The sequence below is a fragment of the Haliotis rubra genome, unplaced genomic scaffold, assembly GCF_003918875.1.
Source record: "Haliotis rubra isolate DU_JTF1 unplaced genomic scaffold, ASM391887v1 Scf69, whole genome shotgun sequence".
NCBI classification, from domain to species: Eukaryota; Metazoa; Mollusca; class Gastropoda; order Lepetellida; family Haliotidae; genus Haliotis; species Haliotis rubra.
In genome coordinates this window covers 1,929,384-1,956,586 of record NW_025767401.1, presented here as the reverse complement: position 1 = coordinate 1,956,586, position 27,203 = coordinate 1,929,384, and the positions used below count along the sequence as shown (strand labels likewise).

Here is a 27,203-nt window from a genome sequence, read left to right as displayed (position 1 = left end):
ATTCCTTGTCCGAACCATAATACTAAAAGTGCTGAATGTTAAAATACAGATGGTTTCTATACTCAAAAGAGAGCCCAGAATCACCTTAAAGACAAACACTGATGTGGTATCAAGTTCAATCTACATGCATTTTCTACATTTACATCGGTAAGATGAAATGTTACTGTATTAGGCCTGTTTGGGTGTCAAATATTGAAAGAAAAAACTATGGATAATTGAAATTACACAAAGTACTGTGTCCTCAAAGAAAATTGAAGATTTTACTCTTCAAAAGTCAATTGTTTGTCAACTGTCAAGATCATTTGTCAGAGCGAGCCCAATAACCCTTGAGTACCATTGGAAGATTATTATCTGATTTCCAGTATGAGACGCCCCCCCCCCACCTCATTAGACAGACATGTAGGTCAGCTTTCTTCATTAAAAAGCATTGTACTTAAACATGTCAAGATCAGCCCCTGAACTTCATACACCTCCCTTATAATTATTTCCGTTGGCATTTAATTGTCCCCACCTCTTTGTTTTTATAAATAGCCCAGCCTTAAAAAGAAGGAGAGGAATGTTTGATCTACAAGAGAATACTTATGTAATATGGTTTTTTATGGACCTAAGAGCAAAGAACCTTCTTTCATCCTTCATTTTGGAGACAAAGTTGAATGGTTCCTGTCTGCCAAATTTGGTAGTTGTAAACAACACAGACATCAAACAGGAAGGTTTTAATTAGAGACAAGGGGGGTGTTTGTTGTGGTGGAAAATGACATAATGTGAGTGTATGGTACAGAAAGACATCAGCGATTTATTAAGCACAGCTAAACACCTTGGTTCAATTATATTCTTCTGATATATTCTGAAAACGTAATGGATTGAACGTTGTCTCTTTGGCTGGTTGCACAAAATGAACCCTGCAGTTGTCACATGGCAGTTGAGTTAACAGCATTGATACCAGATGAATGCTCAGCTGTTTGTGTTGAGGACAGTCTCAGATAACAAAGGCTTGTAGATCTGATACCTTGGTTGCAGGTTATGTCAATGACAATGGGGCTCAGATTTAATCAGAGCATTCTTTTAAGTGTATTGAAAGGAATTAATTTTTAAGAGTATCATTATTATGGATAACAAGCATTTATTATGCTTATGTTTATGCATTACAGGGAAGCTGTTATCTATAACACAGTCCCATCTTGTCATGATTGCATCCAGGGCCTATAAACGCTCCCTCTATCACAGCGATCATGCTTCATGTTTCTCAGTGAAACGTTTCGTTTCTGTGAGCCACCCTCTCTGCTCTCAACTTTGGCAGTTATTGATATAGTGTCAGAATGAAATACATGGATACTGTACATGAATCTTGTTACCATACTGTCCTTGCTGCTACATTGAGACAATACCTTTCATACTGCCCTTTCACATCATACAGAGCTCTTTACACAGCCGTTTGACACCACTGGTCATGGCGGGATTGACGGCATAGGTTTACATCACGACCTGTGTCTCCTTCCACTCTGATAAACAGCTGATAAACAACTAGAACACAATCAGAAGGAGTATTATACCTTTTATCTTACCACACACATAAATTTCGCTTTCTGATTTGCTGAGCACTCTTCTATTACCTACTCTTGACTATCTTCAGAAACAAACGTAAGCTTATTCCAAGTCACATCAATACAATGTGCTTCATGATAAGAGAACAGTTTATGTGTGATAGGTGATGGAAAATGTACTTTTTACAGCTGAGTTGGTTTAATGGTGGTTGAATACTGCAGAGCTTCATTGATATTTGTTGTTTTCATGACATATCTAACATGAAAATTACTGATATTCTTTTTGCAAGAAATTAGACCAATTTTCATGTGACTGAAATAAGTTTTAATTGACTGCGTCTATTTTGAAACATAGCAAGACTTTTGCATACTAGATAGTTCTCATCTGATTTTTTATGAAAAAATGGCTAGATAGTTTTTATGTTTTGTGTGATTCGAAGTCTATTTTTGTAAAAATCAATCCTTATCTGATGTTTGCATACTTCTCTTTCAAACAGACGAATCTCTTTGTGTATTTCAATCATCTAATTATGCATATTATGACAGACATACACTTATCTGTGTTTGTGCAGACAAATTTTGGATGATAAAAAAGAAAAAAATAATTTGTTTATTTAGGAATATTACAGAAGATATTTCACCAAGATCACTTTGTGATTGTATTTGTATGAGCATAGCTTGATATCACTGGTATATTTGCCTGCAAGTATGTCTAGCACCTGAACATAGATTTGTCTATCTTGCAATGTAAACATCCAACAGTCAGTGTCAAAAAACAACAAGTTGTTAACCCTACAGAGTGCACATCAGTGGCAGTTGAGAAGTTTGAAGGAGGCAGTGTTTGATGCTCAGGGCTCAGGTGAATTGTACCAGGCAACTGTTTGCTGGCACCAACTCATATCGGTAGATTTGGAACCTGTTTTCCTATTGATATTGTTTATGAGATTCTTTGACAAAGAATTGTGGAATTACGTAAAACATGAAATTTCACATTCCACACTGACATTTCCATGTATACATCCATGTTTTTATTGGTAATTAATGCAAAATGTTTGTGGGAGAATTTATGGAATTCTGTCTGATCATGTTTATGTGGAAAAGCACACACTTAAATCCATCTGTAGGATACATTTGTTGGCTGTTATGGTTCTGAAAACGTGATCATGAATACAATATCTTCGTGTTAAGTTGCAAAGATCTGCCTTTTCCTTGAATTGGATAGGTTTGAAATGCTACGAATCTGCTGGCTATGTACAGCATGGCGTTCTCAGAAGAGTTCTTGTTCAGAATTGTTTTAGCCACTTTAACAAAACCTTTCTGTGTTTGGCCGCTGTTAATGTCTCAGTGAAGATCATCCCACCTGCCCTGTATAGAAACTACAACATGGTGACCCATGGCATGATGATACACAATCAGCCTCTTGTAGTAAATACCCAGCCCCTAGTTCAGCTGTGTTGGAAATACAGAATGGAAAGTCAAAGGATCTTTGTCAGTAACCAAATCTAAATATTTTCGTTTTAGGGTATAGGTTTTATCAAAAAAACAACTGTAAAAATCTCCAGGTACCCTTGTACACTGGCAGGTTGTCTCAGTGCTCACCACAGCCGACCTATCCCAGATTGTTCATGTAGATGTGACAGGCTAGGGACTGTGTGAATGGTATGTGAAAGTGGTGAAAGTTCCTCCATCCTAGCCATGGTCACACAGGCTTATCTGTTGTTTTGTGTAATAAACACTACAAAGATGCCATATTTGATTTAAAATTAACTTCTCTTTAAAGTTTTGATGTGAGTTTACTGACATATATCTATATGTCTCAGTTATGAAATACTGATAGTGTCAGATTGGACTTGCTGACAAAAGTGTGTCCATGAACATATATGATTGTAGTTTCATGTTTTTTGGCAAAGTGACTACATAGCTCATCATAAATTTGTCCCATCGCAAGGGCCACCTTACAGAGCCAGGCGTAAGTTGGTCAAGTGGAATAAGCTGTAATGGCACCCAAACTAAACTGTTCATTAGATGCTTGATTGGAAAGAAGATGTAACCCAGAAAAAATCTCTATGTTCATTAAACTGTTCATGTTCTGATGTTGTTGCAGGCAGAGCTGGACAAGTTGAAGCTACTGCATAACAGCAAGTTGACAGAACATCAGGTTGAGATGAAGACCCGCCTGGAACAACTGTCCACCGAGCTGGACAAGAAGTGGACAGACACCTTGAGGTAAGCTGGGGTATAACGTACTGTGTCACACATATACTGGCCACCGAGCTGGACAAGAAGTAGACAGACACCTTGAGGTAAGCTGGGGTATAATGTACTGTGTCACATATATACTGGCCACTGAGCTGGACAACAGGTAGCCACCTTGAGGTAAGCTGGGGGTATAAGCTGTGTCACATATAACAGGTAGAAGAAGACACCTTGAGGTAAGCTGGGTATATAATGTACTGTGTCACATATATACTGGCCACTGAGCTGGACAAGAAGTAGACAGACACCTTGAGGTAAGCTGGGGTACCAGTACTGTGTCACACATATACTGGCCACTGAGCTGGACAACAAGTAGACAGACACCTTGAGGTAAGCTTGGGGTATAACGTACTGTGTCACATATATACTGGCCACCGAGCTGGACAAGAAGTAGACAGACACCTTGAGGTAAGCTGGGGTATAACGTACTGTGTCACACATATACTGGCCACCGAGCTGGACAAGAAGTAGACAGACACCTTGAGGTAAGCTTGGGTATAACGTACTCATGTCACATATATGTACTGGCCACTGAGCTGGACAAGAAGTAGACAGACACCTTGAGGTAAGCTGGGGTATAACGTACTGTGTCACACATATACTGGCCACTGAGCTGGACAACAAGTAGACAGACACCTTGAGGTAAGCTTGGGTATAAGGTACTCGTGTCACATATATGTACTGGCCACTGAGCTGGACAAGAAGTAGACAGACACCTTGAGGTAAGCTTTGGTATAACGTACTGTGTCACATATATACTGGTCACTGAGCTGAACAAGAAGTAGACAGGCACCTTGAGGTAAGCTGGGGTATAACGTACTGTGTCACATATATACTGGCCACCGAGCTGGACAACAGGTAGACAGACACCTTGAGGTAAGCTGGGGTATAATGACTGTGTCACACATATATACTGGCCACTGAGCTGGACAACAGGTAGACAGACACCTTGAGGTAAGCTGGGGTATAATGTACTGTGTCACATATATATACTGGCCACTGAGCTGGACAAGAAGTAGGCAGACACCTTGAGGTAAGCTGGGGTATAATGTACTGTGTCACATATATACTGGCCACTGAGCTGGACAACAAGTAGACAGACACCTTGAGGTAAGCTGGGGTATAATGTACTGTGTCACATATATACTGGCCACTGAGCTGGACAACAAGTAGACAGACACCTTGAGGTAAGCTGGGGTATAATGTACTGTGTCACATATATACTGGCCACTGAGCTGGACAAGAAGTAGACAGACACCTTGAGGTAAGCTTGGGGTATAATGTACTCACACATATAACTGGCCACTGAGCTGGACAATATATACTGGCCAGCTGGGGAGCTGTGTCCACATATATACTGGCCACTGAGGCTGGACAACAACAGACAGACACCTTGAGGTAAGCTGGGGTATAATGTACTGTGTCACATATATACTGGCCACTGAGCTGGACAACAAGTAGACAGACACCTTGAGGTAAGCTGGGGTATAATGTACTGTGTCACATATATACTGGCCACTGAGCTGGACAAGAAGTAGACAGACACCTTGAGGTAAGCTGGGGGTATAATGTACTGTGTCACACATATATACTGGCCACTGAGCTGGACAAAGAAGTAGACAGACACCTTGAGGTAAGCTGGGGTATAATGTACTGTGTCACATATATACTGGCCACTGAGCTGGACAACAAGTAGACAGACAGACACCTTGAGGTAAGCTGGGGTATAATGTACTGTGTCACATATATACTGGCCACTGAGCTGGACAAGAAGTAGACAGACACCTTGAAGGTAAGCTGGGGTATATGTAATGTCACATATATACTGGCCACTGGCTGGACAAGAAGAGGCAGGACACCTTGGAGGTAAGCTGGGTATAACGCTAGATTCAGTGTCTCATATATACTGGCCACTGAGCTGGACAAGAAGACAGACAGAGACACCTTTGAAGTAAGTGGGGTATAATGTACTGCATACTGTCACATATATACTGGCCACTGAGCTGGACAAGAAGACACAGACACAGACTTGAGGTGAGAGCTGGGGTATAATGTACTGTGTCACATATATACTGGCCACTGAGCTGGACAAGAAGTAGGCAGACACCTTGAGGTAAGCTGGGGTATAACGTACTCGTGTCACATATATATACTGGCCACTGAGCTGGACAACAGGTAGACAGACACCTTGAGGTAAGCTTGGGTATAATGTACTATGTCACATATATACTGGCCACTGAGCTGGACAAGAAGTAGGCAGACACCTTGAGGTAAGCTGGGGTATAATGTACTGTGTCACACATATACTGGCCACCAAGCTGGACAAGAAGTAGGCAGACACCTTGAGGTAAGCTGGGGTATAATGTACTGTGTCACACATATACTGGCCACCGAGCTGGACAAGAAGTAGGCAGACACCTTGAGGTAAGTTCCGGCACAGAAGGACTGTCAAACATATTCACTCTCTGTGCAGAACTACTGAACCGCAACTCAGGATTTCATTTCATTGCTGTGTTGGGCCAAGCAAATTATTTTTAAAATCAGGCCAGAGCATGTTTCTCTTGTTGTCAAGATGAAGTTATTGTTGTATTTATATCAAATTTCTATACAATATGTTCATAATCATAGATGGTTTACAATATGTGCAAAGATGGTTTCTTATATCAACAGTAGAGGACTCCTGTTGACTTAGTGAACTCCAATGGATGCAGTCATACCAGCAAGTCGTATAGGTGTTCATCTTGTTGTAGGATGGAGTGTAAGAAGCTGAGAGAGGAGCTGGTGGAGCAGAAGGAAGATGAGAAGAAGTCTGCTCTGGCTGAGCTGACCAGGCTGAAAGATGATGAGCTGGTCACCATGCGGTCAGCCCTGGACACCAAGATATCGGACCTACAGAAGCAGGTGAGGTCAAAAGCCCAGGGTGCAGGCAGAGTGAAGAAGCTTTTCAACAGGTTTTCAACATTTTTACCATTTACAAACTGCAGATAGCACTTTTTAAAAGGACCAACCTTTGGGAAATAGGAGGTTACAAAGTGCTGATGGCTGATTGTAAACTCACAGGGTGAGGTGGTTGTTCATGCTATCAACAGGTTGTTTGTCTGGCTCCAACTCTTTAATTTGATACAGGCCACTAGGATACAGTCTGCAAACTCATTTTCACTCATCCACCCAGCATGGCAGTCTGATGATCATATTTCAGTGACTTCTTGTTCCTGATTTCAGATCGCGCTGCTTGTGCAGAGTGTTCAGCAGTCTGAGTCCAAGTCCAACAGTGCCCTAGACGCCATCAAGTCGGAGGCTGATGCTGAGAAGAAGAGGCTGATGCAAGAGATGCTGGATGCTGCTCAAGACTATGCCAGCAAAATAGCAGTCATGGAAGCAGCTCACCAAGACCAGATGCAGAAACTCACCTCCACGATGAACTCCGAGGCAATGGTAAGTCATGCGTTCTTGTGTTGATGTTGATGGGCATCCAAAAGAGTGGGAAATCAGTATGAATTGCCATGTGTTACTTTACTTATTTTAGTGTTAAATCTCTAAAACATTTGATGTTTTAGACGAGGCAACAATACAGTAGCGTCAACAGCTACAGTTAATTAATGGTTGTGTGAAATATTGAGTTTGTTTGTCTAAAAACCAGTTCAGTTGACACTGGGAGGCATGGATGTCCAAGGGGTCTAAGAGGCTGGAATTCGCTATGGAGATTTGTGTATCCAAGATCTCTACTTCCACTGGTCAAAGATTCACTTTGATCCATGTTATATCCATACCTGTGCCATGGGTTTCAGCATAGCGATCAAGTGAGGTTTCTCCTGGTAAAACTGCAATTCCATGACAGTACTGGAAAGGTGTTCAAAACGTTCAGCCTAACTTACTCTTGGTGAAAGTGACCTCTTTTGAAGTCATTTGATTCCCAGATATGAAAGGATGATGAGTAACGCCAGTTCTCACAACCAGCCCCTGTCCTCAGCTAAGGTAGATCAGGCTGGATATCTCCTAATTGATGAAATCACCATTGCCTAGTGTAATAATGTTTATAAACAGTTCTCATGCAGTAGTTATTTCCTGTTTGTGAATCAGGAGACTGCAGAGGCCACCAGTGGGGACTCACTACCTAAGGTTTGGAGGCCAGCATCAGTGTTGCCCAGTAGATTAGTGGGTTGTGAGACAGTAGGCAGATCTGCATCTGATGGATTGATGTTGCATCCTCTCTTACCACTGTGTGCAGTGACCTAGGGATTGACTGCATGAAAGCATGATGATTTTGAATGTGTTAAATGTAAGGGCTATTGATCAAATTCCCAACAATTCACAGTTGCTTTCCACCGAAATGCCACGATCGCCAGGGCCTCATTTCTCAAAGCAATCATAGCGCTAAGGTGATCGCAATTCCCATTCTTAAACATAGACATATGATCAACGTAGCGCTAAGATCAAACAGTGACCTGGTCATGGGTTAATTTATCAATTTCCATTGATACTAACCCTTGGTTTATGGTCATGGCTCATAGGTTCCTCCTTTCCTGGTATATGTAACCCACAGGCCATGGTGTCACTGAAGTACTGCTCAAGTGTTCATCTCTAATCACTCACTGAAAATGTTGATGAAACACAAAGCATGGCTAATGTTTCATCTAGTGTTATTCATATACCTTATTCATAAACCAACAATGGACAACAAGGGTTTATCTTTATTTAAGGATGGAATGTTGACCAGACAGTAATTAGAGAATAAAGGAGGACATGACTTCATGTGACATTACAGTATAATAAACTTGGTAAATCAGCTAATACAACATGTTCTACTTCTAGCTAGATGTTTTATGTATTTCAGGGCTTGATATTTCCTTTTTAGAAATTTGAAAATTTCTTGAGTGTAATAGGAAATGTCACATGAAAGAAAAACCTTCTTGTATTGCGAAATAGTGTATGTGGTGAAAACTTTAAAATACTTGCAACTCAACCCTGTAAGACCATGACAGAACATGTATATTTTCCTCACAATAATTGATCATGTAAGACCATCAAAGCTGTTTCATTATGTAAGCCAAAACATCATACGATGTGTTTCGTCCACCATTGGTTCCAGTGATGGTTGCGTCACAGCCTAGTCTGTCTCATGGCCCCTGAACCACATTATTTTCCCTACTGCCTAGCCCTCTCTGCAGTGCTAAAGCCCTAAATGAAGCAAGTCTAGATTTCCTAAGAATCTCTGGTTTCCCTTGGGTTCCTTTTCAGTTTAATGGTTTTGTTTGTTACTACATTGCATCAAAATGATATATATTCAGAGGTTTAGTGTTAGTCTACATCACAGCCCTGTGAACCTGGAAGAACATACTTATGTCAGCATCAAACGACAGGAGACACTATGCTTAAAACTCAAATAGAAAGCAATATTTGTACTTTAAAAGCAGAGATATTAATCATATATAGCATTGCAATCTGTGAACAAGGGCAAGCAAGTTCTAAACTTGTTAAACGGATATGATGCTGGATAATAACAGATGATGAACAAAATCTTTCAAATTATAAGCGTCCTTACTGATCATTTTCCAGGTGATGAAGGTGAATTAATATTAACAGAATTAGGGGTATAGCACATTGCTATATCGTATTGTTGGACTGATTTGGGTGGTAATTAATATTATTATCTAGTTATTGCTGAAATCTGGGTACTGGTCAACCTTCCTCGGTTTGAAAACCAAAGCATGGTAATGTCTGTGTATGTTCTTTAGAATCATGTAGTTCTAACATTGATGTATGTTTGTTATTCATTTGTTATTTAGTCATAAATTTTTAGCAGAGTTTATTTTGGGAACTAAGCGTGCTAAATGCCAAGAATTATAAATTAAGATTACCTGTACGATCTCAAGAAGAACATTTTTTGTCAAGTTCTCGCAGTGCATATTTCATAAGGTAACAAGCTTGTCAGAATAGTTTGTTTAGTCTTGAATGATTAGCTAGATTGTCCATTTCTGTGTTACATAGCTTTCAGTGGAGTGTCACACAGCGACACATCAGCATGTAGATCTGTGCATGAATAGGTAAAACATTGTTGATTACCAAGTAAATGTGACGTGGCTAATGCAATCCCTGTTTGTGTATAGGTGTGTCTGTGTGTTGAGGAGGAGTATATTGCACTATCAGCTTAATCAGCCATGTGTTTATAACAGTGAGCTGACATGCCAGGGTGATTAGGATGGGATTGAAGAGATGGCGATATCACTGACGAGCTTCAGCTGCAAGAGAGCATAACATTTGACTGACACTCTGCTAATATCATCACAGCAATGTACACACTTCATAACACACCACATGCTGTCTGCTCCCCACACAGGCTGGCTTTGTTCCCGTTACTCCTGGACTATTAGGGATGGAACTCTTCTTAATACACATACCTTGTGTGTCATGCTTCAAACATATTGAGGAAGTCAGCTGGCAGGATTTTTGTATTCATCGCAATTGTAGTCATGTTTCCTACATCATCGCACTGTATGACGTCATCAGTGCAATGTTGCTGCACGTTTAAAAATTGACAGACATAAGTATATGTGCATGTTTTTATTTGTTTACTTAGAAATATGCCCACTATGGTAGATTCATTTGTCCAGATGAAAACGTTTCCACTTTAGTTCAAATTGAATACTGGGAATAGAAACCAACAGACATGCTTCATGTGTTTTACTGGTAATAGCTCTCTCATTCTCTGAAGTGTACCAGGATGTACAGGACACTTCGGTTTGTATGAAGAAGGTGTGTGGGGGTGCAGTGTTTGGCAGGGATCACAGTAAAGGAATCAAGTTCTGTAGCATTGACGTATAAGAATGTTAGAGAAAGAAAAATGGGCACAGACTTCTTTTGACTTTTGAGACCTCTAGAAAATTACAGTTTGGCTGAAAGGTTCTGAATCCAACTGTGAAGGATGTATAGTACATCTGTAACAGTTTGCATGTATCAAGTATAGGACTGTCCATGCTTAAAGGCTGCATTGGAACCACATGAACAACCTCACCAAATATTATTGCAGGCATCAAAGTTGCTAGGTACTGACTGTTGATGAAAATGACAAAAATTGGTTACTGCACTTGTCAAGTATCTCCAGCTGAAAGGTCTAACTCCAGAAGCAATGGATGTTGTCAGAAGGGAAGCCCCCTCAGAGATGACCTAAGATCAGGAAGACTTTCAGCTGTCACCACTAAGGAAGGCAATGGTAAAATGCATAAGATCATGGATGATTAAGGTCTCACCACATGTAACATAGCCTATATAGTAGGCTTTTCTCATGTTTAGAACATGGAGTTAGAATGAACAGGGCATGACTAAGGTTTCAGCATGCTGTTTGGAAGCTCCTGACTCTGGATCAGAAACACTCCAAGTTCACCATCTCTCATAAGAATTTCGAAGCAGACACAGCTGATTTTACAGAGCAATCTGTAACCATGGATAATTCATTGGTTCACCACTGTCAACCAGAGACGAAGAAGTGGAAACATTTACTCTAGAAAAAGTAGCCAAAGTCTGTTCTGTCAGCTGACAAGAAGATGGCTATGTGTTCCTGGGATTCCAAAGGAAACCTACTGGTGGACTACTCCCTCAAAGACTATACATCATGGAAAACTCACTTCAGGTGTGCTGTTCCTCCAGGACAGTTTAGATGTGAACAGAATGATATGGCTACAATGCATGACCTGGTTTCAACTCATTGAACATACTCCATATTCGTCAGATTTCTACCTCATCCTAAACTGAAACAACTGATTGGCAAGCAATATGCAAATAATTTTAGTGTCATTTCAGCTGTAGGAAGTCTCCTATACCAGTCAGATCCATGCAGTCAAGCATGTGTGAACTGTGGAAATGACTATGTTGAAAATTAACTAGCATCCAACTCCACCAATTCAGGCCATCATAGGTAGCCTCAAAATTATGCAGCTACCCCTGATACCTTGTTTTGTTTCAGGAAATTAAGGGAATATGTCATTTTATTTTGAGAACTAGTTTTAGAACTGTTTTTAGAAACATTTTTTTGTATGCATTTTTGATTGACTTTCTATGCAGGCCTCTTAGGGACAGAGGTGCGACATGATGTGATTCTCCTCGTCCAACTTCCTTGTAAATATCAATGTGGTTTTAGCATTCCAGGAAAAAGGGATTGCTTCTCCCTAACCACTTGTGATACAGCTACTGTTCCCAATGTTGGAATATAGAGTAATGTCAAATATCTGAAGGATATCTTCACTGACCAAGACAAATCTATCGGTCATGACAGACAATCTGGTGATGTGGGTTGGGTGGTACTGACTGGTATGTTGGCAAGATAAGCGATCTTGAAGATGTTTTGGGTGATCTGGGTTGGGTGGTACTGACTGGTATGTTGGCAAGATAAGCGATGTTGAAGGAGAGATGTTTTGGGTGATGTGGGTTGGGTGGTACTGACTGGTATGTTGGCAAGATAAGCGATGTTGAAGGAGAGATGTTTTGGGTGATGTGGGTTGGGTGGTACTGACTGGTATGTTGGCAAGATAAGCGATGTTGAAGATGTTTTGGGTGATGTGGGTTGGGTGGTACTGACTGGTATGCTGGCAAGATAAGCGATGTTGAAGGAGAGATGTTTTGGGTGATGTGGGTTGGGTGGTACTGACTGGTATGTTGGCAAGATAAGCGATGTTGAAGGAGAGTTGTTTTGGGTGATCTGGGTTGGGTGGTACTGACTGGTATGTTGGCAAGATAAGCGAAGTTGAAGGAGAGATGTTTTGGGTGATCTGGGTTGGGTGGTACTAACTGGTATGTTGGCAAGATAAGCGATGTTGAAGGAGAGATGTTTTGGGTGATGTGGGTTGGGTGGTACTGACTGGTATGTTGGCAAGATAAGCGAAGTTGAAGGAGAGATGTTTTGGGTGATCTGGGTTGGGTGGTACTAACTGGTATGTTGGCAAGATAAGCGATGTTGAAGGAGAGATGTTTTGGGTGATGTGGGTTGGGTGGTACTGACTGGTATGTTGGCAAGATATGCGATGTTGAAGGAGAGATGTTTTGGGTGATCTGGGTTGGGTGGTACTGACTGGTATGTTGGCAAGATAAGCGATGTTGAAGGAGAGATGTTTTGGGTGATGTGGGTTGGGTGGTACTGACTGGTATGTTGGCAAGATATGCGATGTTGAAGGAGAGTTGTTTTGGGTAACTATACACCACATCAGAGACTATGTCAGGTGTATTTGTTCTTGAGGCCAGGTTGATTATGACATAGCTTACATCACAATTGATTGCCATGATCTCTTACCGTACCAAAATAAATGGATTTTTAGTATTTTCAAAAGTGTTTGTTTGGTGGTAAAATAGCATTTGTGCCAAAACTTATTCAATCCACTACATTCATCAAGTATAAACATTGGTTTCAGAAGGGTCTTGTGTTGTGATACAGACTCGCATTCCCTTCTAGATTAAACAGAAATTTACCTGACCTGCTTAGAACTAACTAAGTCATAGGCCGTTAAAGTGTTTTACTTTTCTATTTCCTATTCTATACTCAGTTTGTGTGTATATTTGTTTATGGCTGCAAAAATGTGCTATATTTCCTTGATCACAAGAATCCTACTAAAGTATACCTCATCATTACCCATATGTGTCAAAGGTGTAAATATATTAGATTGTCATATTTGGTCAGTGTGTCAGTCATAACTAATCAAGTGTTGGCAGAGTGCATACAAGCCTCTTGACACAATCGCTTCCTTCTCTGTGGAAAAGATCATGCTAGTATTGGTCTCAAAGCTGGAACTTAGTATCAGGACCTTCTGAAGACTCCTCCATTTCTGGTGTACCCACCGTGATATTGATGGAATATTGTTATAAGCGGTGTCAAATTAATACCTCACTCACTCTGAAGACTCTATAATGATTCCAGGTTGTCATTTGTCCCCAGCAACCTAAACTTGGCACAGGAGGCATCATAATGAATTGTATGTTCAGGCTCAGTGATCCAGCTGATAACATGTCAACATCGTTACATGTCAACATCGTTACATGTCAACAGTTTCAATTATTTACAGGTCGCCATCATATACTGGAATAATTGGGCACATAAACACTGGTGATACGTTAGAACCATGTTGTTAAGCTTTATCAGTACTGGTCAGACTTGGCATGATCATATCGATCATGAAGTGTTAACCAATATATATTCCGTATGATATATATTTTGTGATGTCCATAAAGGTTCATATTCAAGGTGGCATTCCCAATGTAAACCCTTTTCAAACAGACATAGAATGCTGTATTTTCAGATGAAATCGTGTTACCAAACTGGTGTAGGTGTTGGCCATTAGAGTGTGTCATTCAGCGAGGGTGGACACCTCTCCTCCCTGTTTCCGGGGACAACACTGTAATTAGGATGATAACAACATGAAGAATGATTGCATTGTCATTAAGTCCAGACAGACTAGCTAAACTTCTCTCCCCCAATGAAATGATCTTTGAGATTTATAGAGTGTTTTATCTATGTGTGTGCAGCTTGTAGATACTGGAGATGTGTATACTGCCTAGGTTCATTGTATCTCCCATTAGGATGCCGACAACTGGGCACGGAGACATCAGATGCCTGCAGATTTATCCTTGAAAGGTGACTTATTTAAATTAAGTGAAAACATTAAATATAAACATTGAATTTAAAACTAATGTGTTCATGGTCACCCCCTCAAAAGTGTATGTTTGGTAGCCTGGCATGGATTTGGTTAAGTTAGGTTCCAAGGCAGCCTTTCACTAAGGTCCCCTATTCTCAACTTTAGCGACTTACCACTACAATTGCAACTGCCTTTATAAGTATTTTTGGAAAAGGAAGATGCCAGCTATAAAACATATGCCTGGCAAAACTGTTGTAGCTCTTTGGTAGCATTGAATAATTGACTTCACAGTAGCAGGATGTTGGAATACACTGCAAGTGGGTTTTAATGTTCCAATACATATGCAGAGTTACATATTTTGTCGTTTTTCTTTTCAGTTTAAAAACACCTCTGCAACTTTAAAATGATTTATATATAAAACTAGGATGATAGAGAACACCACACCAATGTTCAATGCAAGCAACATCTGATCTAAACATTGCACCAAATTAGTAATTTATATGAATGTTTTTTAAGTTTTTTTTAATGCATTTTGATTTTTTATTAAAAGAAAACAAACATACGGTTGGACACTATGACAGTTGATTGCATATTTGTGGCAATACTAACTAAATCAGGTTATTTTTGCATATCTTCTAGAGCATGTTAATATTTCAACAGCAAAACAAATCTGAAGGAAGTTGTGACTGAAAAATCACTGAGACCTAAGTGAACAGCACTTTGTAGATATCCTGTACATATGTATGTGCCCTTGTGGTATCTTGTAAGCTATCTCCTGTCAACTGTTAGTACCTATGGAAACACCTACCAGGATATGAAATGCATGCACTTTATCTGTATGGTCACATGGAAAAAACATCCTGCACCCTTGAAGATATGATAGTGAGTTTAAAAACAATATTGCAATTTCGTTAAACTAAGATCTTTTACTCTAATATGATGACTGTTTCAGGATCTGGGGATCTCAGTTCATTAACACAGGGAAAAATCCAGCAAATGTAGTTGACTTGAATTGGAAACATTTTACTAACATCTGGACTGGGCCTAGATTTTCGAAGTTAATGTTATTGTATGGCACTTGCGACTATCTTAGATATGTATGGTCAGTTTACACTCTACTATTACTATGTTTCTGTCAGCAAATTATTTTTTACACAACACAGAGAGAAAAAGTGTCATTTATTTCTTTTATCGTTTGTAATGGAATATTCATTTATAAACTTGACATGTAAACAGCATGCAGTCCAGCTATACATGAACAAGGTGCTCAATCGATGAGACACTGTATTTCATACATTTTGGGGGTTTTTATTGCGAAAATACTGGCCACGTTTTTAAATGACCCATACATATCCACATGGCTGTATTTCATACATAATGTATTTGATACACTCTCACTGCCAATGTAGTATTACATCACTTGACAAGAAAGGGTCATGATTGTTGCAATAACATACAAACATGCTGCTTATGTTTCAGCTAAATTGTTTGAAAAGGTAACTTGCTGCACATAACATTTTGTAAGGGATTATTGTTATGCTGTCACATTTAGGAATAAGTTACGTTCAGTCCATGCTTTGTTTGTGGCTTCTTTTCTAAGATCGTTTTTTCGTGTTTTGAAAGTTCCAAAGTAAAAGGTTTCTGTAGCAAAACTGACACAGGAAACCCATCCTGCTGAATTATTCTCTTCAACATGACATCTCAGTGTTTTATGCGACATGCAAATGAACGCACAAATGTAGACAATGGACACAGAAAAAGAAAATCACTGCATCCTGAAGGATGCCAGTATTTTACCTTGACTTACAAACGTGGGTATCCAGAGGGCCCCCATCAATAAATGTTACAGGTCCTTGCTGGTAATATGAGGGTCCTGTAAGTATTGACATATGGTGTTATGTAATGTGCGTTCAGGTAATTGCTTCAGAGCCTGGAATGAATGAGTGGTCATGTTGTGCGTACTAGACACACATTTGAACATTGCCTCAAACCCTGAGGACGCACAATATTATTCATTGTACCGACAACATATATATCAATGACTTTGCTAAGTGTTTGGTTGTTTCATGGAAGTTACATGCATCATTTCATCCACCAGTCCATATGATCCATGATTCATTCCAGGCTCTAAAGAAATGATCAAAACGTACTGTTCTCTATGCCGTTACTTCACAGGACCGTTACATTGCCTGCAAGGGGCCCCTAAAACCAATGATTGGGGGTCCCTGGGGCCCCCATGTTTGCAAATCAAGGTAAAACCCTGCATCTATTGTCCACCATCTTTTTTTGTCAAGTTCCTAAGACAAGGTTAAGAGACTGAGTACAATGTAGATCAGATAAGATCTTGTGCTGTGATACCTTTACAACAATCTCAGTGCTCATACAACTTCCTGGATAGGTCACAAGTTCTCTTGAGGGTGTTTGCAGACTTTACTTGAGAATGATGACATTGTTATTTTCATACTCATAATTACCATTTCACCAATCAGTTGTTTGTGACATATATCAGCAAAAAAATAATTTGAATTTTAAGATTTTGTCAAAATGTTTCCTTGGGAAAGACACGGACAGTGAGTGAATGTGGTATTTTTTATCCTTGAAGATTTTCCCATTTTCTGTTTGTTAGTGAAGTACTTATGATATTCTTACATACATTATATTTGTATGTGGTAGGAAGGTCAGTTAGAAGGGTATACTGGTCTCACATAATTATGATGGCATTGACAGTATTTTCATGGTGACAGATTGTGTGTGACTGGTTTTGGAGTTTGTACATATTTGTTCCACCAATCATTTCCTCATGTCTGGCATTATCACAATACTTTCGTTAGCAAGCTTTTCCTCCAATTTGTCCTGCTACCATTTATAGAAGTGTTGTCACACCAAGATGACATTCTGTTAACGTTTATACATGACTCATTATTTCTGAGAATTTGACATGATCATTTCCTGAAAAACTCACGAAAACTATTGATATGAATCATAACTGGCACAATTTATTTCCTTATCAAGTCTGTATTCAGATTAAGTATTTACAGTATTTTTAAGAAAATAATGATTTTGGTTTCTTGTTTTACGCCACCCTAAGCAATATTCCAGCTATATGGCTGCGGTGTGTAAATAATCAAATCTGGACCAGACAATCCAGTGATCAACAGCATGAGCATCGTTCTATGCAATTTGGAAAAAAATAATGACCACTACTCTGGTAGTTGTTTAAATCAACAAATCTACAAACATTCGCCTGAAAAAACTAACGTAAAATAGCAACTTAGACTTTCTACAGCGCATTTTTAGATCTAACTAACATATGCACAAAAAAGCAACCAATTAGCTGTGAGTATTTCTGTCCTGTGCTCACTGTGGTCACAGTGTAGTGGACAGAAAATAAGCAGGGGCAGACCTGTTGAAAAATATAAAGTTCTCAAGTTTTCATGGTTAGTTGGTCAGTACCCGTCCTTCTCAGACACTACATGCCGGCTGCTGTGATATAGCTTGTTTTGCAAATCAGAAGGTGAAACATTGTCTGTCTCACAGTCCCTGAACCACATTATTTTCCCTACTGCCAAGCCCTATCTGCAGTGCTAAAGCCTCAAATAAAGCAAGTCTAGATTTCCTCAGATTCTGAATCTCTGGTCTCCCTGGGGCTCCTTTTCAGTTTATATGGGCTTATTTGTTACTATCAAAATTATATATATTCAGAGACTAAGTGTTAGTCTAGGTGAAACAGTTTACACCCTCATACCTAAATCATGTACATGTGGCAAGGCATTGCCTCACACTGCAAGAAATTGCTTCAGTGTAAAACAACAGAAATTCTGTGTCCATTGACAAATATTATATTTTCTTCATGATTCAGCACAGATGTTAAGCCATCAAAACCACATTTTACCTATGGGCTTATCAGGGCTCTCTGTCAGAGTTATTTACGTCTTGAATTAGCCAAATTCTTTTATCAGCAAATGAAAGGAAATATCTTGCTGTAATTCAAGTAATCAGAAGGTGCCATTAAAACAGTCGTGACAACTGGCACATAATGTTCAACATATGAAATATTACGTCAAAACAATATTTTTTTCACAAAACTACATGAGCTTTAACTGATAAGTTTCTAATTCAGTGTTCCTTCAGTTGTTCAAGTCAGTTTTGACATGTCTGTGATGATACTGTCTGTTTGAAATATCACAGAACATGGAAAAACGTTTCATGGCATTTTGTACATTCCAAAAATGTTGAATGCGAGGGTTCTATGAAGAAAAATTAATGGTATTTTAGGAACTCACTTTTTTGGAATGTCAGTGAGCCTTTTAGGTTTGGTCTTGGTTTTCTGATATCCGCTGTCACTCAAAATAGACTTGGAAGAATATAACAGAAATTAGGTTTGTTCAAGAAACAAATGCTTTTTCTGACGAAATTGATACCTTGATTTTGAAATCTTGTCCCAGAAATCTGAAATGAACACCATAACCTTAATTTCAGGGATAGACAGCTGCAAGGTTTTAATAACAGTTGAAATGGTCTCAAAACATTCACAGCCACCTCGCAATATGGGATCCTTCAAATGTGAAAAAAAACGCCCAAGACGAGTAAAACAGGTGATTGTTTTCTAGGGTTCCATGAACAAATAAACGATAATGGAGATGTCACTAGTCTTAGGTGGGAGACCTATGGAGAGTTGAGTGATTGACAGCTTTATCAGATGTGTGTAGAGATGTTGTACATTGAATGAGACAGTCATGCTTGTAATGTTGTGAGAAGGTTGTTATCGATAAGCGCACATGTTAATTACAACGGTCCTACATGTGTTGCATGGGTTGTGCCTTGATAACACATGTCCCTGGTGTGACTGGTGGCATGGATTGCACGATTCTGACATCAGGTTTTTTTGTCAGTTGGCTCATATGGGCACAATGCCTGAAATTAACATGTGCCCATTTCATTGTAATTAATGACTACAATATTTAGTACTAACCAGATTGTAAAGAAATATCAAGATCTAGCCTAGATATATTATGTAGATATGTTTTTGTCCATATTTCTGAATACATGGCAAGTACTAAAATCTAGTATTCAGCTTTTATCCGTTTAATGTGGAATGTTTGTAACTGAATATATTTTGCAGACAGCACAGTGTGTATTACTGGTATAATGTCTTGAAGTAATTCCTTGCCAGCTGTCTGTGCTGTGTGTAAACTTGCAGTCATGTCATAATGCAACAGTCAGACCGGCATCTAGACTAACAATTAGTCTCTGAAATGAACATATTTTACAGAAAAAACGTAAAAGTAAAAAAAATAAAATATAATGAAAAGGAGCCTTGCAACTTTCTTTATTAGCTCTGGAAATCTAGACTTGCCACAGTTTCTAGACTTGCGTGGGCTTTCTTGGATATGTTTGCTTCAGGGTCTGTATGACAGACTAACAGGCATCCAGATGGAAAAAAAATGACTTCATGGTTTTTTTCAAGTAAATTAAGAACAATAAAGATATTCCTTTACTTGAATGAAGTTATGAGGGCTTGATTAGATTATGTTGTCAGTGTTGATAACTAGTGCATTAAATTACACTCTGGATTTACAGTCGATATTGCATCCACATGTTGGAGAACACAGAGAATTAATGTGGCAACATGTATACTTGTATGATGCAGAACTCTGTTCATCTCATCCTGGTGATAATTCAATACAGCTGCAGCAGGTCATGTATCATTATCAGGTTGTCTCTGGTAGTGTTCCCCTTTAATATAGATGAACTGTGTATCTTATGGCAATGTAATGGGTTGGCATTTTCCTGTATTCGACAAATGTTTCATTGTCAGAAACAATCTAAGAAGGTAGAAATCAATATTTCATCAAATCACAAGAAGGTTTGGACAGTGAAGTCTGTTGATTATGTGTATTTTAATTTACATGAGCTCTTAAGTTTGAACAAATTATTACTTCAACACAAACTGATGGGTTTGAACCAATGGTTACTTCAACACAAACTGATGGGCTGAACCAGTGATTACTTCAACACAAACTGATGGGCTGGAACCAATGATTACTTCAGCACAAATTGATTGGCTGAACCAGTGATTACTTCAACACAAATTGATGGGTTGGAACCAATGATTACTTCAGCACAAATTGATTGGCTGAACCAGTGATTACTTCAACACAAATTGATGGGTTGGAACCAATGATTACTTCAGCACAAATTGATTGGCTGAACCAGTGATTACTTCAACACAAACTGATGAGTTGGAACCAATGATTACTTCAACACAAATTGATGGGCTGAACCAGTGATTACTTCAACAAAAAATTATTATTCAAGCCGTTTTGACATGTCTGTGATGATACTCGTCTGTTTGAAATATCACAGAACATGGAAAAAACGTTTCATGGCATTTTGTACATTCCAAAAAAATGTTGGAATGCGAGGGTTCTATGAAGAAAAATTAATTTGAATTTTATGAACCCACTCTTTTGGAAATGTCAGTGAGCCTCCTTGGAATTCGGTCTCCTAGCTCTCTGATATCCGCTTCGTCACTCAAAATAGACTTTAAAAGAATATAATATGAAATTAGGGTTTGTTCTTAAGAAATGTAAACGCTTTTTCTTGGACGTAAATTGGGATAATCTTGATTCCAGAAATCTTGTCCCAGAAATTCAAAATGAAATTCCAACCGGCTAACCTTTAATTCTTTGTGGCCTTGCTGAGCCGCAAGGTTTTGGGGTTATAAAGTTGAAATGGTCTCAAAACATTCAAGCAGCCACCTCAAGAATTTATGGATCCTCTCCAAATGTGGAAAAAACGCCTTCCAAGATTATGTACCAGGTGACGGCGTTTCTGGTGTCCTAGCATGAACAAATAAACTATAATGGAGATGTCACTAATCTTTAGGTGGGAGGACCCATGGAGAGTTGGAGTGATTGAGCAGCCTCTTATCAGATGCGCCGTAGAGATGTTGCACTACTTGAATGAGTACAGTCATGCTTGTAATGTTATGGAGAAGGTTGTTATCGCACAAGCCGCATATGTTAATTAATATAACGTCCCGCTGCTGCATTGTGCCTTCGATAAATAATATAGTTTCTGTGTGTGACTAAGTGGCGCCGGATTTCAATGATCCTGACATCAGGTTTTCTTTTGTCAGTTGGCTCTTCATATGACAATACCTGAAATGAACATGTGCCCATTTCATTGTATCTTTAATGACTACAATATTTAGTACTATCTGGGATTGTAAAGAAATATCACATTCAGCCTTAGATATAATGGGTTATGTAGATACATGTTTCTTTTGTCCATATTTCTGAATACATGGCAAGTACTCAAAATCTAGTATTCAAGCTTTTATCCGCTTAATGTGGAACAGTTTGTAACTGAATATATTTTGGTAGACAGCACAGTGTGTATTACTGGTATAATGTCTTGAAGCGACTCTGCCAGCTGTCTAAAGCAGTGTGTTAACTTGCAGTCATGTCATAATGCAAATAACAGTCAGACTGCATCAAGACTAACAATTAGTCTCTTGAAATGAAACATATTTTACAGAAAAAAACGTAAAAAAAAGTAAAAAAATAAAAATATAAATGAAAAAGGAGCCTTGCAACCTTTTTATTAGCTCTGGAAATCTAGACTTGCCACAGTTTCTAGACTTGCGCGGGCTTTCTTGGATATGTTTGTTTCCGGTCTGTAGGACAGACCAACAGGCATCCAGATGGAAAAAAATGATCTATGGTTTTTTCAAGTAAATTAAGAAATAATAAAGATATTCCTTTACTTTGAATGCAGTTATGAGGGCTTGATTAGATTATGTTGTCAGTGTTGATAACTAGTGCATTAAATTACACAGTCGATATTGCATCCACATGTTCGAGAACACAGAGAATTAATGTGGCAACATGTATACTTGTATGATGCAGAACTCCATTCATCTCATCCTGGTGATAATTCAATACAGCTGCAGCAGGTCATGTATCATTATCAGGTTGTCTCTGGTAGTGTTCCCCTTTAATATAGATGAACTGTGTATCTTATGGCAATGTAATGGGTTGGCATTTTCCTGTATTCGACAAATGTTTCATTGTCAGAAACAATCTAAGAAGGTAGAAATAAATATTTCATCAAATCACAAGAAGGTTTGGACAGTGAAGTCTGTTGACCATGTGTATTTTAATTTACATGAGCTCTTAAGTTTGAACAAATTATTGCTTCAACACAAACTGATGGGTTTGAACCAATGGTTACTTCAACACAAACTGATGGGTTTGAACCAGTGATTACTTCAACACAAACTGATGGGTTTGAACCAATGGTTACTTCAACACAAACTGATGGGCTGAACCAGTGATTACTTCAACACAAACTGATGGGTTTGAACCAATGATTACTTCAGCACAAACTGATGGAGATGAATGTCCTCTTAAATCTGGAAAACAAAGATGAGTTATCTTCCATGCACGCCATTCACATAGAGTACAACAGTCGCCTTCAGGATATCAAACTAAATGAAAAATAAAAATGTGCCAATGAAGACGTGTATCGGAAGAGATAGTCAGTACATCAAGACAATAATTGTTCTTTTACTGTGATAAGATGAAATATGATCTTGAGAAATGGTAAGATTGTTATTGCTTTAGAAGATAGAGTTGTGTAACCGCCACACTGGCGGAGGAGGTACACGCCTCTGATGAAACATGCTTCGCCACCAGTTTGTTGGCTTCTGAAATAATCATGGCCTTTTTCTGGGTTCCTTGGAGTCCATCCAAAATTGATTTTTTGGAGTGGTTTGAGATTTCTTGGTGCAGATCAAAACTGAATCTCGTAAGTTATGTAGTGGTTGGGGTGTGGTTTTTCTGTTGAGGTTAATAGTAGACAAGGTGTTGCTGTTTTAAGATACTGATCAGTGATTAACATTTTATGAAATTTAGAGTGAAATGGTCCATGTCATAACCCTGTAAATCTGAAAACTGAAATTGGAGGTTGTAATTAGATTAAACACTCTTGAAGCAAACTCAAGGACCAGGCATCCATTAAATTGCTATCACTGCTTTATCATTGTAAGAAACAAGACATTATGAGGATGGGATTGAAATAGATGATATTAAGAACTGTTGGGACAGATACATTTATGCATGGAACTGTTGAATGGAATTACTGTTCCTTTTCAGATAAATGTGTGTGTTTAATCATGTAAAATGACATATAACAGTGTTGCATCAATTAGCGATCTTTGGAATTAGTTTTCAATCTGAAAATGTTCCACAGAAATGAGAGACACGTCTTAAGTTAGGTTTTCAGTCACTCTAAGTGTTCTGTCATGCCCTATGGGCATCCTGGGATGACAACTGGTGCCCTGACTGTGTACGTGTTGACTAAGGGAACCTGATCAGGATCTTTGGTTTGGCAGCACCATACCCTGTGTTCCTGGGCTTCACCATAGTGGTAAATATGTGAAGACTTCACCCTTTACTTACATGCAGCTGACATGCCTTCACCCAGTTCACTTACCCACTCAAGACAAGTATTGAGAGGTGGTGAGGGACACTGCTGGCTATTGCATCAGTCACTACTTTGTCTGGTTGAGCCTTGAGTGTTTATAGGCTGCTGTCATAAAGATGGAATGATGTTGACTTTGGCATTATATATATACAGGTGTGTGTCATGATGTACAGGATCATGTAATGTCATGATGTACCTCTTGACTACAGGTGTGTGTTATGTACAGGTGTGTCATGATATACAGGTGTGTACATGTACAGGTGTGTGTCATGATGTACCTCTGTGTGTGTCATGTATACAGGTGTGTGTTATGTACAGGTGATGTACCTGTGTCCTGTATGTGTCATGATATACAGGTGTGTGTTTGATGTACAGGGTGTGTCATGATGTACCTGTGTGTCATGATCATGATGTACAGGTGTGTGTCCTGATGTGTGTCATGATATACAGGTGTGTGTTATTGTACAGGTGTGTGTCATGATGTACCTGTGTGATGTCATGATGTACTGTGATGTGTGTATGTCATGTACACCTGTGTGTTCATGATGTACAGGTGTTTGTCATGATGTACCATGATGTACCTGTGTGTGTCATGATGTACAGGTGTGTCATGATATACAGGTGTGTGATATGTACAGGTGTGTCATGATGTACCTGTGTGTGTCATGATATACAGGTGTGTGTTATGTACAGGTGTGTCATGATGTACCTGTGTGTGTCATGATGTACCTCTGTATGTGTCATGATATACAGGTGTGTGTACAGGTGTGTACACCTGGTGTGTCATGATGTACCTGTGTGTGTCATGATATACAGTGTGTGATGTACAGGTGTGTGTCCTGTACAGGTGTGTCATGATGTACCTGTGTGTACCTGTGTGTGTCATGATATACAGGTGTGTGTTATGTACAGGTGTCATGATGTACCTGTGTGTCAGGTGTGTCATAATAGTGTCATGATGTACCTCTGTATGTGTCATGATATACAGGTGTGTGTTATGTACAGGTGTGTCATGATGTACCTGTATGTGTCATGATGTACCTCTGTATGTGTCATGATATACAGGTGTGTGTCCTGTACAGGTGTGTCATGATGTACCTGTGTGTGTCATGATATACAGGTGTGTGTCATGTACAGGTGTGTCATGATGGTCATGATGTCATGTGCAGGTATGTCATGTATGGGTGTGTCTAATGCTGTAGTTGTATTTTTGTCATATACAGGTGTGTCATGATGTACCTGTGTGTGTCATGATATACAGGTGTGTGTCATGATGTACAGATGTATTTGATGCTGTAGTTGCAGGTGTCATGTACAGGTGTGTCATGATGAACCTCTGAGTATCAAAATGTACCCTTGTGTGTAATGTACAGGTGTATCATGATGTACAGGTGTGTTTCATGTTGTAGTTGTGTACGTCATGTATACGTGTGTATCATATACAGTTCCATGTCATGCTGTATGTGTGTTACAGGAAATAGAGAAGAAGTTGCGGACACAGCACATTGAGGACATGCAGGCCCAGACAACAGCTCACCGGGTTATGGTGGAAAACATCAAGGATCAGGCCGACAAGGCCAGACTCACCGAGGTGTCGGACATGGCAGAGAAACACAAGACTGCTCTAGGTAGACAACATCTCTACAACAGCATTACATGACCTGATACAGGACTGACTATATGTTTGGCAAAATACTTTGTTTCTAGCACTGCTGCTTAAGTATATGTGACAAAATTATGTTGATAATCAAACACACATTTCTCTCACTGGTAGTAATTGCTCTGTATTTAGAGGACAAATGTTTCAATGGACAAAAGGTTTCAATTTAATATTCCTGATGGAGCCATGCATCACAGTATGTGTTAGTATGGACTTCATATTCAGTAGTGTTAAGTGATAACACTTATATTACAATGACGGTGACCACACCGGTTCCTCTGTGCATCACAGCCGAGCTGCGTGACGAGCTGACCAGCACCCACCTGCAGGAGCTGGAACAACTGAAGCTGAGCCACCAGGGGGAGCTGACAGCTGCCAGGATGCAGCTGGAGAGAGCTGTAGAGATCTCCAAACAAAAGGTACAACACAAGATCACACATAGTTAACCAAAGCTGAATATGATATATCTGATGTCAAACAGTAAATGGTATTATAAGATTTATGGAGAGTATTTGTCATTTCATTTTCTAGGTCAGAAATGGTTAAAGATGTATAATCTCATTATAATATTTTTCTCACAGTAATAATAGTAGCAATCCCATGTGGGATTCACGATCAGGATTGATCAGCTTTTTGTAAAGGATCAAAACCGACTCCGAGGATTTGTTTCAAAAAGTAAGCTTGCAGCAGAGGGAAATTGGGGAGGGTTGTTTTGTGAGGAACACATGGTTCATACTGACAAACAATCACATTCTCCACAGCGATCCTTCGTAGCCTAGTGGATAAAACCGCCAAGCTAGTAAGCAAAGGGTTGCAGGTTCGAAACCAGGTCTCGGCACTATATATTGAAAGTTTTCAATTGTGTGATATTTTACGAACGTAATCAGTGATAGCAAAACAAAGTTATATCAATCGTCAAAACAAGTAAAAATTCAAAGTCAAGGGCTATTCCTCAGAAAATCCCCAGGATGCGGGCAATTCTGTAGAAAATCCACGGGATTTCATGGAGAATGCCCGCGAAACTGCCTGTAGAGGTTTACTTGGTGAAAGGAGAACCTGGCGAGACAATAGAGTGACGTCACTGGAGGTTTATAAGTGGGGGTCCAGCTGATAAAGATGTTTGCCTGTGTGTCTATTTCTCTACCTGTGTTCTGATGGAATGGGTTAGTGCTCGTGCTTTCAATCAATGGTTTGTTTGGCCATGGTTACTAGGCCACAGTCATATAGGTGGAATATCACTCACTGCAGGGTGGAACCACAGGCCCTCGTGTCTTTGCGAAGATTAACTCATTAAGGCCGAGAGACGCATATATGGGGCAAATTAATCAGCTCCTCACAGCGAGTGACGTGTTTATGGGGCAGGTAATTAGCAGTTTCTCACAGCGAGAGCCACATACAGTCGTCAACAGAAAGCACCTCTTATTCAGCAAGAGACGCACATGTGTGTTGTACTTTTAAAAATCGCACTGTACCTATTATTTCAACCAATTTAGCAGTACTGAGCAAATGTTAGCTTTTCTTACGAGAGATCCCACCTTTAGTATCAATCAGAAGAAGTATTTAAAGTGTTTTGATAACAATTGCTAATCATTATCATAGGCTTGTACAGCGTTTAGCAAATGAATGCATGTCGGCTAG

At 39.3% G+C, this 27,203-nt stretch overlaps 1 protein-coding gene across 2 annotated transcripts in view; it reads left to right on the top strand.

The window, feature by feature from the left end:
- The window catches only part of LOC124258301 (protein FAM184A-like), a 106,205-nt gene that overhangs the window by 67,612 nt on the left and 11,390 nt on the right, over positions 1 to 27,203 (top strand). The window contains exons 8-13 of one of the 2 annotated variants that reach the window (XM_046692377.1): positions 3,646 to 3,767; positions 6,548 to 6,698; positions 7,020 to 7,232; positions 7,878 to 7,916; positions 25,380 to 25,533; positions 25,857 to 25,984. In XM_046692377.1, coding sequence (XP_046548333.1) covers positions 3,646 to 3,767; positions 6,548 to 6,698; positions 7,020 to 7,232; positions 7,878 to 7,916; positions 25,380 to 25,533; positions 25,857 to 25,984 — 807 coding nt within the window. The remainder of the gene's footprint in view (positions 1 to 3,645; positions 3,768 to 6,547; positions 6,699 to 7,019; positions 7,233 to 7,877; positions 7,917 to 25,379; positions 25,534 to 25,856; positions 25,985 to 27,203) is intronic. The other variant, XM_046692378.1, reaches the window with a different exon arrangement.